Source organism: Myotis davidii, unplaced genomic scaffold (genome assembly GCF_000327345.1).
Source record: "Myotis davidii unplaced genomic scaffold, ASM32734v1 scaffold391, whole genome shotgun sequence".
Classification (NCBI taxonomy): domain Eukaryota; kingdom Metazoa; phylum Chordata; class Mammalia; order Chiroptera; family Vespertilionidae; genus Myotis; species Myotis davidii.
Genome location: NW_006284336.1, coordinates 829569 through 843387, shown reverse-complemented (window position 1 = coordinate 843387; position 13819 = coordinate 829569). Strand labels below are relative to the sequence as shown.

At 44.2% G+C, this 13819-nt stretch overlaps 1 protein-coding gene across 4 annotated transcripts; it reads right to left on the bottom strand.

The window, feature by feature from the left end:
• Positions 1–1524: 1524 nt before the first annotated feature.
• Positions 1525–12326, bottom strand: NUDT7 (nudix hydrolase 7). 4 transcript variants are annotated; one of them, XM_015569726.1, is made up of 4 exons: positions 12205–12318; positions 8728–8881; positions 4304–4423; positions 1525–2198 (listed from the first exon to the last, which is right to left on the bottom strand). In XM_015569726.1, the coding sequence occupies exons 1-4, from the start codon at positions 12234–12236 to the stop codon at positions 1830–1832; spliced, it is 675 nt and encodes a 224-aa protein (XP_015425212.1). In that variant the 5' UTR covers positions 12237–12318; the 3' UTR covers positions 1525–1829. The 4 variants fall into 4 exon arrangements, with proteins under 4 accessions (XP_015425212.1, XP_006754508.2, XP_015425218.1 ...); XM_006754445.2 differs by having other exon boundaries at positions 4265–4423; positions 12205–12316; XM_015569732.1 differs by lacking the exon at positions 8728–8881 and having other exon boundaries at positions 4265–4423; positions 12205–12326.
• Between the last annotated feature and the right edge of the window lie 1493 nt (positions 12327–13819).

Here is a 13819-nt window from a genome sequence, read left to right as displayed (position 1 = left end):
GATGTCATAAAATACACCACTAAAAAAGGAGGAGGAAACAATACCTCCATTGCTAAATACTTAGCTCCTTAAATTGAGTGGCCATGAGTGTCATCCAGATCGTAGACTTCGGCTAGGCCAACTCCTCTTAGAAACCAGGCGGGTCTGTGGAGTTCACAACAGTTCAGCAAGGCGACTTTCCTCACTGCCCGAGAGGTCAACAATCTGCCCGGCAATTACACTGCTGTCAGATTGTAAGCACACATTTGCAAATGGCTCTGTAATTGTTCAGAGACAATTTAGGCCTGTGCATGCAGGCCTCGTTACAGACTGTTAATGGGAACCTTACCCAACATCTGCTTTCATGGTTGGAGCCAGCTTTGTGCTGTTTCAACACTTACGGGTATAAAACAGCAGCGCGGATATTTCCCTCTGCCAACTCTCGGAAAATAAAAACTCAGCAGCATGGGCAGTCGCATGGCTGATGGATGGGTTTGCGGCATTATTATAACATGATTGTCTTCAGCGATCACAGTCTTATTAAAAGTGGTTTGGCTTTCTAAAAATGCAGTCAGTCAGTAAGATGGGCAATTGCCAGAAGACAATCCAGGTTATGCTGCGCTACGCACCTGCTTCCCTGACCTCGTGCAGGATGGTTAATACCGTAAACTAAGAAATTCCTGTTAAATGTCAGGCATGATAAATGGGGATGCCCATGTAAATAGTGGTAGATCTCAAAGTGTGCAATTTAGAACGTTGTGACTTTTGACATGGGGCATATCAGTGTTTTCCTGCTCTCAGCATCTTGAGGTAGACAACATCATTTCCCCCCATTGGTAGGCATAGCCCTTCATTACAGCTGCTCTGGATGATACCTGCTAAACCCCACCAACATCCAAGGGTGTCCTGTGTCTCTCACAGAGCACATGTTACATGCCACAGCTCATCCCAAATTCTAACTGCTGGCAAACACCTCAAGTTTGGGTGACTATCTACCTGGCCATTTTCAAGTGTGATAATATTTAGGGTTATAGCTCTGCTCAAAGTGACTACAAATTATCGTGGCAGAAAGGTAACAGGATTTATTTTTCTCCCATATAATAGTCCCAACTCCCACGTGAATAGTCCAGGGTGGCTTTGCTCCACAGAGTCATTCAGAGATCCAAGCTCTTATGATCTTTTGGTTCTGCCATTTCTCTAGGAATTGTCTTCATCTATATGGTCAAAGCTGGGGTGCAGATAAACTCATGTTGCAGCTCAGGGAAAGGGGAAAAGAGTCCAAGGAGGCTGGCTTATCTCTTAAATTGGAGATGACCTGCAAAGTCAACTTTCATTCACATCCCATTGGCCTAAACTAAGCTCTAGAGCCACATTTACCTGCAAGGGATTCTGGGTAATGCTATTTCTACCTGGGAGCTTTGGTCTCAGCTTCAACTCTACTGACATGGAATAAAGGGACAATAGATTTTGATGGCCAGCCAGAAATTGCTGTCATATGTAACAGAAATGTTACCTCTTATACATAAGAGAAATGCTACATGGTTATATATTTAATAAATATTTATTAAGGGCCTACTGGTGCCAGATACATTTTCTTACACATGTAAGAAAAATGGGGCTAATATATTGCGGGTGAAGTTATGGAATATCATAAACACATTTTCCACTTTTGAAAAACTTTTACTCTTTCAGATAACAGAGGGAAACTGGAAATAAGGCAAGGTTTTTATCTTCATATTGCCTGGAAAATATTCGCACCTGTCAAATTCCACCAGCTGGCATTATTGTTGTTCTGCGGATAAGCACACACAAAGCTGCTTAGATAGTTATTTGGATGTTGGTCTCATAAATCATAATTTGCTTGGTGCAGGTTTATAAAGCTTCAGGAAGGTTTCTTCTGAGGATGATGTTAGATCATTGAGATTAAATTCAACCTCAAAGGTGGGTTTTTCCCCCAAAATAATTAAGGCAACGAACACAGCGAATTTTGCTGTTAGTCCTTTGATATAGTAAGTCACACCATCTTCAGGATTTGTGTACTCAAAGCAATGAATAATAAAATGATGACCAGATTGTGTCAGGTGATTCTGGTGGTAGGCGTGTGGGTGCAGGAAATAGTCCAGGGGCACCAGGAACACTTTCTTCACTTCATCAGGATTCGGCTGGGCCTGGAAGTTGTGGTCTATGAACCCTACAACTGGTGTTATAAATGTATTTGTCTAAAAGCAGAAAACAAAATACACAAATTAAAAAGTGAAGAGATACTGTTTCAAGTGATGCCACTTCCATGTAAACTCAGAAAACAGGCTGGCCTGGCCAGCATGGCTTAGTGATTAAGCATCGGCCTATGAACCAGGAACACCTGCCCAGGTTTCGGGCTCCATCCCCAGTGGGGCGGGGGCATGCAGAAGGCATTCCATTAATGATTCTTTCTCATCATTGATGTTTCTATCTCTCCCTTCCTCTCTGAAATCAATAAAAATATATTTTTTTTAAAAAAAAGAAGGGGGAAAAAAGAAGAAAGGCTGAAGTAATCAGTACATAAGGTGGGCAGGGCACGAGGAACTTGCTACAGTTGTAAACTTTATGTTACCCATGAAATGTGGGGAGTCCCTGCCCTACATTAGCAGCCTCTGTGAGATAGCTCTGTAAATATTTTGTGAACATAAGAAGGCACAATATTTTGGAATGACAATTTGGCATTATAAATTCGTGGTCCCTTTGACTTAGCAATTGCAGTTGTGTAAGTAAATTCCTACCAGTGAGAAAAGATACAAGTGCATCAGGTCCTCTAATAATCTCGTTCCATTATAATATTGATGAGATGCTGTGGGAACTTGGTTTATGTCAACTAGCCTAGGGTAAAATTGGCTTTGTTATGTTGTTCACTTAAAGTTGCAGAATCTGTTGACAATGTTAAGTAAGGACTTACTGCACAAGACTGAAGCATTATTTGCAAGAGCCCAAAACTCTAAAGTTACCACCCTTCAACTGATAGACATTTAGGGTAGATCAATTAGGAGTATAGCCATATCCTATATAATCCTATATAATAAAAGCCTAATAGGCCAAGTGTCTGACCATTGGACTGTTTGACCAGTCGCTATGATGCACACTGGCCACCAGGGGGCAGACACTCCAACCAGTAGGTTAGCTTGCTGCTGGGGTCCAGCCAATGGGGACTGGCGTGACAGTCTGGACATGCCCTGGAGCCTTCCCGCGGTCCCTCCGCAGACCCTATCGTGCACCGGTGGGGTCCCTCATCCTGGCCTGGTAGAAAACGTAAGAATACAAGCTAATTGAGCGGAGAACACTCTCTAAATGCAGTTACTGTTCTAAGAATTCTCAATACTAAACAATGGAATTCTTCAGTGATGGATATGGACACTTGAATTTGAAGCATTCTTCTGGATGATGCATATATATATTTGAGGCCCAGTGCATGAATTTGTGATCAGTGGGGTTCCCTCAGCCTGGCCTGTGGGATCAGGCCAAAACCAGCTCTCTAACATCCCTGAGCCTCAGGGGATGTCAGAGAGCTACAGGCCAGGTCGAGGGACCCCACTGGTGCACGAATCTGTGCACTGGGCCTCTAGTAATGGGATAATATGCCTCTTTTAAAAAATGCAATAACTTTCCCTATAAGTATAGAGAAAGTCATCAATAGAAAAATGACATAATATTAACTGTGGCATATTCCCATTTATGGGAAGGCTGAAGGCAGCTCCGGCCAGAGCAGTGAAGGTTTGAAGGCGGCTCCAGCCAGAGCGAAGGCCTGGGTCCCGGGTGCCGGAGAAAAACTGGTGCCGGCAGCCAGGGGAAGGGAAGGCCTATTGCACGAATCTTTTCGTGCAATAGACCTCTAGTATATATATATCCATATATGAACTATTTTTCATAGCTCATATATTTATATGGGGGAGGATTTCTATTTACCTTCACAACTGCTTGCAAATAAATGTAGAGTGCTGTTAAGTGAAAGATTCTACTGGGAATTTTGGTGGGGAGGCCTGGGGTTTAGTGTAAAAGTATCTACAGGGTTCCACAGCACCCAGTTTGGAAACCACTGATGGAGTTCCCCTTTCTTTTCTGGATGGGGGAAGGGACCAGACAAAAAAAGGGGCTTGCCCAAGGCCACTTAGCGTATAAGGGCAAAGTCCACACAAGGACCAGTCTCTTGACTCTATGGACGGCACTCTCAGAGGTCAGGTTTGGCCATCCTGAAGCCAGTGGGTGCACTGGGAGCTCACGAGTCCAAGAAACCCAGTTCCATTCCAGCCCTTACATCAAATAGATATGGCACCAGACGACAGACAACCTCCACCTGATGAGGACACAGCCCCACTTCCTCCTGGGCCTCCCGGAGGGCCGTGGCCACATCATCCGCATCCGTGGTTTCGCACTTTCCTCCAGGGAAGCAGACTTCTCCAGGCGACCGTCTCAGCTGGACAGTGAGAAACAGAGCAGCACAGGGTGAGTCCAATGTGGGAACCACTCACTCACTCAACAAGCACTTACTGAACCTCTCTGCTGTACTACAGACCATGCTTACAGTGGTGGTAATATGTAAAGAACAAGGGCAGAAAACATGTTTTACTTGAATCTTTTTATAAAAATGAGCTTTGAAAACTGCTCTCACTTCTGACTTTTCTCTATTTGCCCCCCCCACCCCCCCCAAATACCATTCACACACAAACAGATTTACCTTGGGTGGGGGAGGGAGGCTGAAAGAAAGGATAAAGAAAAGGGCGATGCTACCAATAGATAACTTTTACTGAGTTCTTACTATGTTGCTTCACGGGGACTTTTTTTCACTGAGTCGTCAGAACAGTTTTATAAGCTGTTTTTTGAAAGTTTTTTTTTTAAATGAGGTGAAATTCATAACATAAAATTAAACTAAACAATCAGTGACATTTAAAACATTCACAGTGTTACACAACTCCTACCACCATCCAGTTCTGGAACATTCTCATCACCCCAGAGGGAGACTGTACCCAGCAAGCAGTGGAATCCCACTTGCCTCACCTCCCTGCCCTTACTTTCTGTCCCTATGGATTTACCTTCTTGCATATTCCCTGTAAATGGGATCATATGATATGTGTGACCTTTGGCATCTGCTTTTTTTGCTTAGCGTCATGTTTCTGAAGTTTTTCTACACTGCACCATGTATCAGTACCTTTTTCCTTTTTATGGCTGTATAGTTTCCCACTGTATGTATATATTGTAATTTGTTTATCTATCTTACCATTAATGGACATATAGGCTACTATAATATTATTATTTCCACTTTTTAAAAAATACTTTTTAAAATTGATTTCAGAGAGGGAGAAGGAGAGAGATAGAAACATCAATGATGAGAATCATTGATTGGCTGCCTCCTGCACGCCCCCGACTGGGATTGAGCCTGCAACTCAGGCATATGCCTTTTTGGGAATCAAACTGTGACCTCCTGGTTCATAGGTTGACGCTCAAACCACTGAGCCACTACACTGGAAATTATTTCCACTGTTAGATAAGGGAACTAAAGTTCAAAGAGGTTAAATACTCTGACCAGTTTCACAGAGGGTGAGTAGTGGAGCTGGAACGTAACCCAGGATTTAATTCTAGAGCCATGCCCTTAAGCAGCACACCGTACATTTATTAAGACATTACACAGAACATGCATGAATTTGTGTTTTTATATCCTTGATCCCATGCCTCCCTGACTTCAGGAGAACCATTTGTGTCTCCATTTGTAGCATCCTGAATAATTCCCCCCTTTTAAAAATCTCTGTCTTTAAAATGATTTCTCTCCTATCCTGGGCTAGAGAAACACAACACCCCCCTCCCAACCTCCCACCCCTGGCCCCCCCGCTTCTCTCCTCTGCAGGACCAAATTTCTAAGCAAACATGATTTCGATTTGTTTCACACTCACTCCTGCCAGTGCCCACCATCCTTTCTCTCCTGAGCTTTCCAGGGGACCTCAAGGTCAGGAGGGGTCCTGGGTCTGCATCTTCTAACAGCGTGCAGTGCGGGTAATGTCTGTCCTCAGGGAGTTGGTCACATGAGCTGATGGCTGAAGTGCCTGGCACAGCGCCTGGCCCATGTTAAATATTTATTAATGAGAACTCGTAAGGACAATTCTTGACGTTTAGTAGCTAAATCAAAAGGTCACGCAGGCATTTTTAGCACTGGGGCCAATATATCCACGTAAGCTGCCATTATAAATTTTGTCATGTCCTACAGTTTAAAGTCCCATTTGGGCAAGCTTCTTGAAAATGCAAGAAAGCATTTTAAAGTTCCTCTCTGTTAATAAATCAGTAACAAAAATAGATTTAAAAAATCATGAACCGTGCAGGAATTGCTACAATACACAGAAACCTCACACGTCTTCACATCAATTGTAGACAAAAGTATAGGTGAAAACCAGGCTGACGCACATGTCTCTACTGTCCAAATGCGTAAGAGACAGACCTAATGCTACATCACCTCTGAGAGCTTACTCCATAGTGTTAGCTCATTCAGCAGTGAGGGACCACTGACACACTGACATTGGCACCTGCAGGGACCTACAGGCCTGATTTAATGACTATTTTAAATACTCGTAAGAAAATGTCATGCTGTTTTAAAGAAAATACATTCATAAAAATGATGATTCACAAACTGTCAGGTCAGAAAGGGCCTTATCTAACTACATAAGTTTTTTCTTTCTTTCTTTTTTTGTAAAAAGCATAATATTTTTATTAAATAAAACCTTATGAAATTCTACTCAAAAGCCAAATAAGGTTCCAGCCTAATTTCCTTAGACTTTCATCTATGGTTTTTTCTTGAATTTCCTCTTGCCTGTTTCAAGCCCTAGAGAGCTGGGAGCAGAGAGAGGAGAGGGAAGGGGAGACAATGACAGGGGAGAAAGAGGAGAAGGAAGAGGGAGGAGCATGAGGAGTGCCACAGCCTTACCCTCATAACATGAGGCACTGTCTTCAGTCCCATTTTAGGAAGAAAACGGAGGCTCAGAGAGAAGAACTTTGCTCCAGCTTCCAGAGCTGGTGGGAGAGCGCGCACCTGAGCAGGAAGGACTGATGACATGCGCCTCCTTCCCCATCTACTCGGAGGAAATCCGTGGGCCCAGCTTACATGACTCCAAGGAGGAGGCAAGTTCAGGTAATGCCTGAGGGAATTTCTTGCCCTCTCAGCCAGAGAGGCTTAGAGTCCGATTTAATTAGCTTTAAATACTTTTTTTTTAATGTGACCTTTGCATATCAGAGTTCATGGTCTAAAATGATTCTCACTTAATAGTCAATAGATTTGCAAAGGTACTCTAGGTGAAACAGAGGTCAGACACCCGTTTTGGTCTTGTCTGGATTTTCTACATGATTGTTCAGCTGATAATTAAAAAACCATGTTTCTGCTGTATCTTCCGGCAGAGCTGGGAACAGACCTGGTCCTCTGGTTCTGCATTAAATATCTCCCCTTGGAAACTTGATTGTCATCATCTGACCCAGACAGGAAAGAATCCACACAAGTCGAATACCAAATCCAGGAAACTTCAGCTGATATTTCAGCTTGCTTTTCCCCCCATGGAGATACTTTTGGTTATTCTGCTTAAAAAGACACTTTATTGTGGCCCATTTTCTTTCTTGTACTTGGACAATTTGAAATGACTGCTTCCCAACTTTTCCTAGGAAGTACCGCTAACAGCAAGGGACAGTGACCATACCCAGGTGTGTACCCAGGGGAACTCCACTACCAGCCCAATATTTTTTTTAAGTTGAACAGTTAACTTAAAAACCTCAAGCCATGTCTGCTAATGGCGCTAATGATGATGACATCTGAAACTTACCGAATCCTTGCCAAGTGCCCGGCTTGTTTTAGAAGCTTTACATTTGTTACCCTGTGAAATTCTCACAGTGGCCCTATTAGACAGGTGTTAATATTTTGTCCTCATTTTGCAAGTGAGACTGCAGCACAGAGAGAACTAAGTCACACAGCTGACAAGGAGAGAGCCTGCATTCAAACATGGGCAGCCAGCTTCAGGGCCCAGACAGTTAACTTCAGTGCTCCAGAACTTTCACGTTATACCTGCAGTGGGATTGGTCTAAAACAGTGGCAAACTGTCCCTCTTCTCCCCACTCCCCCCCATTCCTTCGAGGACAGGGGACAAACTCTAGAGCAGTGGTTCTCAACCTTCCTAATGCCGCGACCCGTTAATACAGTTCCTCATGTTGTGGTGACCCCCAATTTCATTGTTACAAATGGAACATAATTAAAGAATAGTGATTAATCACAAAAACAATATGTAATTATATATGTGTTTTCCAATGGTCTTAGGCGACCCCTGTGAAAGGGTCGTTTGACCCCCAAAGGGGTCACGACCCACAGGTTGAGAACCGCTGCTCTAGAAACATTTGTGGTTATCACAAAGGTGTGTGTGTGTGTGTGTGTGTGTTACTGTCATCTAGTAGGTAGGGGCCAGGGATGATGCTAAACATACATCCCATAATGCCCAGGGCAGCTTCCACAACAAGGAATTATCCAGCCCAAATGCCAATGGCACCAAGGTTAAGAAACCCAGGTCTAAAAGTATTCTAAATTACTCATTTTTCTTTCCAAAAAATGTCCCCAAAATGCCATGCTATCCTGTGGCCCCTCAAACATCACAATTCTGAAAGTCCATTTTGGAATCTCTGGCCTCAAAATGTGTGCAAGTGACAACATTTCCTGGGGATTTTGAATGTCCTGCTTTAATGGCAGAACCTCTTGCCACCTACCTTCTCTGACCGGAGGGTGAACAACAGATGAAGTTTTCCTTCTTTAGCCAACAACGGTAAAAGGATGGAATATTTACTAGACGACAAGTGAGAATATTTGGTCCCAACATCATGCTTTTTTAAGCGGACCTTAGCATCCTCTATCAAACTGTTTCTAAAAGGGAAATAACAAAACATTATAGTACCAGCGTTATAGTAAAAATCTCCTTGTCCTGCCTATATTTCTGCTGTGTATCTTGAGGTTTACCATTTCTGAGTCTCAGTGTACTTTTCAATAACATGGCAGAAATAATAATAACAAAAATCACGTGATTTTTGGCAAGATAAAATGAGGCAAAAACCTACAGTTTCACTTTCCAATTAACCGCTGTGCACCTTAGTCCAAAATATTAAGTTAAAAATTCCAGAAATAAACAATTCATAAGTTTTCAATATGCGCTGTTCTGAGTAGGGTGATGAAATCTTGCACTGCCCAACTCCCTCCCACCTGGGACATGAATCACTCCTTTATCCAGGTGTCCAGGCTGTCTACGCTACCTGCCCATTAGTCACTTAGTAGCCTTCTCATGATCAGATGCAGTGCTTGTGTTCAAGTAACCCTTATATAACTTGACAATGGTCCCAAAGCACAAGAGTAATGATGCTGGCAATTCTGATATGCCAAAGAGAAGATGTAAACTGCTTCCCATAAGGGAAAAGGTAAGTACAGTACAATAAGATATTTTGAGAGAGACCACACTTACATAATTTTTATTACAGTATATTGTTATTCTATTGTATCATTGTTGTTAATCTTTTACTCTGTGTAGGAAAAACCATTATAGTGTGTGCGTGTGCGTGTGCGTGTGCGTGTGTGTGTGTAGTTTGGTACTACCTGCAGTTTCAGGCATCTCCTGGAGGTCTTGGAACATATCCCCCATGGGAGAGGGGTGGAACTATGTACTAAGAACAAAGTTCAGTACACAAGTTCTTTTGAAAACTAAATTTAAATTATGGTAAAATACGTTTTAACAATGCAGTAGTTAATTATCAAAATCCATAAATATAAGACAGGTTTGCTAAATAAGTCATTGTAAGGTCAGATCATTGTAAAGTTAAGAACTTTCTCTTAATCTGGCCCTTATATGCCATGTTATCAAGCATTCCTTTTGTTATCAAATATTCAACTGCTTTGAATATTTGTGGTTCCCAAACTTTAACAACAACAGAATCCCCTAGAACTGTGGTCGGCAAACTGTGGCTCGCAAGCCACATGTGGCTCTTTGGCCCCTTGAGTGTGGCTCTTCCTAATTAAGTTAAGAACAATGTACCTACCTATATAGTTTAAGTTTAAAAAATTTGGCTCTCAAAAGAAATTTCAATCGTTGTACTGTTGATATTTGGCTCTGTTGACTAATGAGTTTGCTGACCACTGGCCTAGAGCAGGGGTTCTCAACCTGTGGGTCGCCAACTTATGGGTCGCGACCCCTTTGGGGGTCGAACGACCCTTTCACAGGGGTCGCCTAAGACCATTGGAAAATACATATATAATGACATATTGTTTTTGTGATTAATCACTATGCTTTAATTATGTTCAATTTGTAACAATGAAAATACATCCTGCATATCAGGTATTTACATTACGATTCATAACAGTAGCAACATTACAGTTATGAAGTAGCAACGAAAATAATTTTATGGTTGGGAGTCACCACAACATGAGGAACTGTATTCAAGGGTCGCGGCTTTAGGAAGGTTGAGAACCACTGCCCTAGAGGGTTTGCTGGGCCCACCCCAAACTGTGCCTCAGTAAGTGTGGGGTGGAGCCTGAGAGAAAGCATTTATACCAATCTCCCAAGTGATGGTGATGTTGCAGACCAGGGGAACACACTTTGAGAATATACAAATATTGGGATTTATGACCACAAATGGTGCCCTGAATCCATGACTGTGAATTTGTTTTGGTCCCTTTGAACGGTGTGTTTTGTTGCTGGTTTGTGTAGTGGGTTAAATAGTGTCCTCCCTAAGCCACAAATCTGACTTGGAAACAGAATTTCTGTAGACGTAATTAGTTTAGGACTTAAGATGAAACCATCCTGGTTTTAAGGTGGGCCCTAATTCCAATGACTGATGTCCTTATAAAAAGAGGAGCGGACACAGAGAGACAGATACACACACAAGAAAGAAGGCCAGGTGAAGACAGAGGCAGAGACTGGATGTGCCGCTGCCAGAAGCCAAGCAACACCAGAAGCTGCCACAGGCCGGGAAGAGTCCTCCCCTAGAACCTGGCAGGTTCTTGATTCTGGACTTCTGGTTTTCACAACTGTGACAGCATAATCTTCTGTTTTGTAAGCTACCTAGTTTGTGGCACATTGTTATTGACAACCCAAAAAACTAACAGTTTAATTGTAATTTTTCTATGGTAAAGGCAGTTTTGCAGAGTGGGCAAAATCAGATGTGGAAGTCAGCTAGAACTGGTTTCTAAATGCTTAGGAACGACCTCTCTGAGCTCCCCTTCCCTCATCTGGGACATGTTTGAAATGTATGTATGAGGATTTAATGACATAATTCACATATGGTAGCTGGTACTCAGCTAGTAGCCGACGCATATGGTAGCTGGTACTCAGCTAGTAGCCGACGAATGATGACTACTGTCATAAATGTCTCCATCATTAAATGAGCAGTTGTTTGTGGAAGCTGTTTGCTATTTTATGCCTCTTTCTACTGGCAGGATGCTCCCTAAAAGTGGTTGGATAACCACAGTGAACTGCAAAATAATGACCAAAGGCTTGAAAGGAATCAGAATGCTGGGAACGCCAGGGAGGCATCCAGAAGAGGAAATGGGCCTGCCCAGTGTGGCTTCTAAGAGGCCCCAGAACTAACCAGAGGGTCCAGCAGATGCTAAGTCTGCAAACATGTGTCTGTCCCCATTAGGGGCTGATCCTGGGAATAATCACCATAAAAACACCAACAAAAAAAGTAGCAGCCACCCTGTTCTGAGCAGGGGCTTATCCCCACACTCTTGCCTTGCTTTTCTCTTTTCATCCTCACACCAGCCCGGCGAGGTGAGCGGCTAATCTGGTCCGGAACCAGAGAGGTTATGTAACTGAGACCCAAGGCCACGACTGGGAGTAGCCACCGGGGGACTTGAACCCTGGGTTGCCAGCTGCGGGCTGGGTTTCCAGAGGTCGAACTCTGGAGACGCCTGGAGCAGAAGAGGTGAGTGGCTGGGCATGGGAACGCCTTGGGGAAAGGGAGGTGGGGACTACCCATGATGACAGGTGTTAACTCAAGATGCCAGAGCCCGGCTCCGTCCGGGGCCGGAGAAGATGCAGAGGTCCCTGGACCCTGCCGGCGGCCAAGGAGGTGAGGGCATCGAGTGCGGGCTCCGCAAAAGCAATCGCGGGTTAAAAGGCCCCTACGACCCGCGGCCCGCGATCGCTCGGCCCCGCCCCGATCAAGGCCGGCTCAGCGTGCCAGGGGCCGGGGAGGCTTTACCTGACTGTCTCCGGAGGACAGGGTCGTGACATTGTTCCGGGAAAGTTTGTTTCCAGCCGGTGACTCCTCTAGAGTTTCTGGGCGGCCGGGCATGCGCAGAGGCAGTTGGTCTGGGGAGGGGCGAAGGGCGAGGCCTAGGGACGGACAGGAGGCGGGGCCTATGGCCAGAGTCGGTGATGGGGCGGAGCGTGGGGAAGTGGGCGGGGTCTGGCGCCGTAGGCGGAGAATCCGGGCGGGACGCCACGTGAGGGCGGGGCTTAGTGCAGGGCCTTCCAGGTCGCGGGAAGCGGTTTCTGCCTTGCTCCTTGCTCTGCCCTTGGAACAACGGGCATGTGAGGAATTCTGAAACTGAAAATTGTAAAAAAAGGAGAGAAAAAATGAAAATGCAGTGCTGGTGAGTTGAGAGGATTCCGACACTCGTGTTTGCTGTTGTTAGGAGGTTAAGTCGGTTCTATTTTTCTGAACAGCCGTCACACACATTTACTGAGCACCTAGTGTGTGCTGGGTACAGATCCCACAGCTGACAAAAAGACACGTGGAGCTTACCGTCAAATGGGAGAGAGAGACGGGAAGCAGAAAATGACATTGATAAAGCAGAGGCCTTCAGTCCTTGGAGAGCATCTGTGGGAGAAACGTGACCAAATCAGATCAGAGAAGGCTTACCGGAGAGAATGGAAACAGAGCAGACCTCCAAGGCAGGTGTCTTCAGAGTGTAGTTAGTTAGCTCAGGACCCGCAGCATCAGCACCACTCGGGTGCTGTTAAAATACAGACTCCAGCGTCTCATCCCAGAGCTGCTGGATCAGAAACTGAGGGTCAGGACCACTGATGTGTGCATAGGAGATTTCTGGATGTGTGGAAAGTAAACAAGGGAAAGGGGCAGAGGAGAGAGTTCTAGGAAGAAGGACAAATTTGTGCGAAGACTCCATGGTGTGCACAGACCCGAGAGGAGTGGCTTGAGAAGAGCCAGTGAGAGGGAGCCTGGTTGGAGCTGACACTTCAGAGGTCAGACTTCAGAGACTTAAGGCCAGGCTGACTTCTCTGTCCTGTACAGGAGGTGCAATGCCTGGAACCCACAATAATGTTCTCATTTTAATTTCTTTTAAAATCAGAAGAAAATTAAGATAATAATAAGCAATATAAAATAATAAATCCAGCCTGATTACATTCATCTTTATACCAATACAGTCATAACATAGAATTTATTTTATTATTATTATTAGTTTATGGAGGAAGGGGTTCATAAAACCAAATGGGACTATGAAATGCACCATGCGGCCCTGGGTGGTGGGACAGTTGGGCCACATTTCCCAAGATCTCTATAACCACTGAGCTTAGATGTTCCCCTAGTGAGTCTGCTAAGGCTCTGAGCCCAAACCAAAAGCTTGATGACAGCCTAATAATAACAATGATGGCACCTCACCCACATTTGTGTACTTCATCCTCTGAGCAACCCTACGAAGTTGGGTTATTTCTATAGCGGTATTAACATTCCCACTTAACAAATTAGGAAATAAAAAATGTCTTTTTTAAGTTTACACAGCTAGGGTTCAAGGTTACATCATCCTGACCTCTGAGTTCATTTGTTTCCACATCACCTCTCAGAAGCAACTGAC

What these genes read in the sequence shown, in the direction of transcription:
- NUDT7 (XM_006754445.2), bottom strand. Translation starts at nt 12,236, where the DNA reads ATGTCACGACCCTGTCCTCCGGAGACAGTCAG. An exon ending in TGTCCTCCGGAGACAGTCAG is followed by an intron (nt 8,882 to 12,204) that starts GTAAAGCCTCCC and finishes TTTCCCTTTTAG; the next exon opens with AAACAGTTTGATAGAGGATG. An exon ending in TCACCCTCCGGTCAGAGAAG is followed by an intron (nt 4,424 to 8,727) that starts GTAGGTGGCAAG and finishes CTCACTGTCCAG; the next exon opens with CTGAGACGGTCGCCTGGAGA.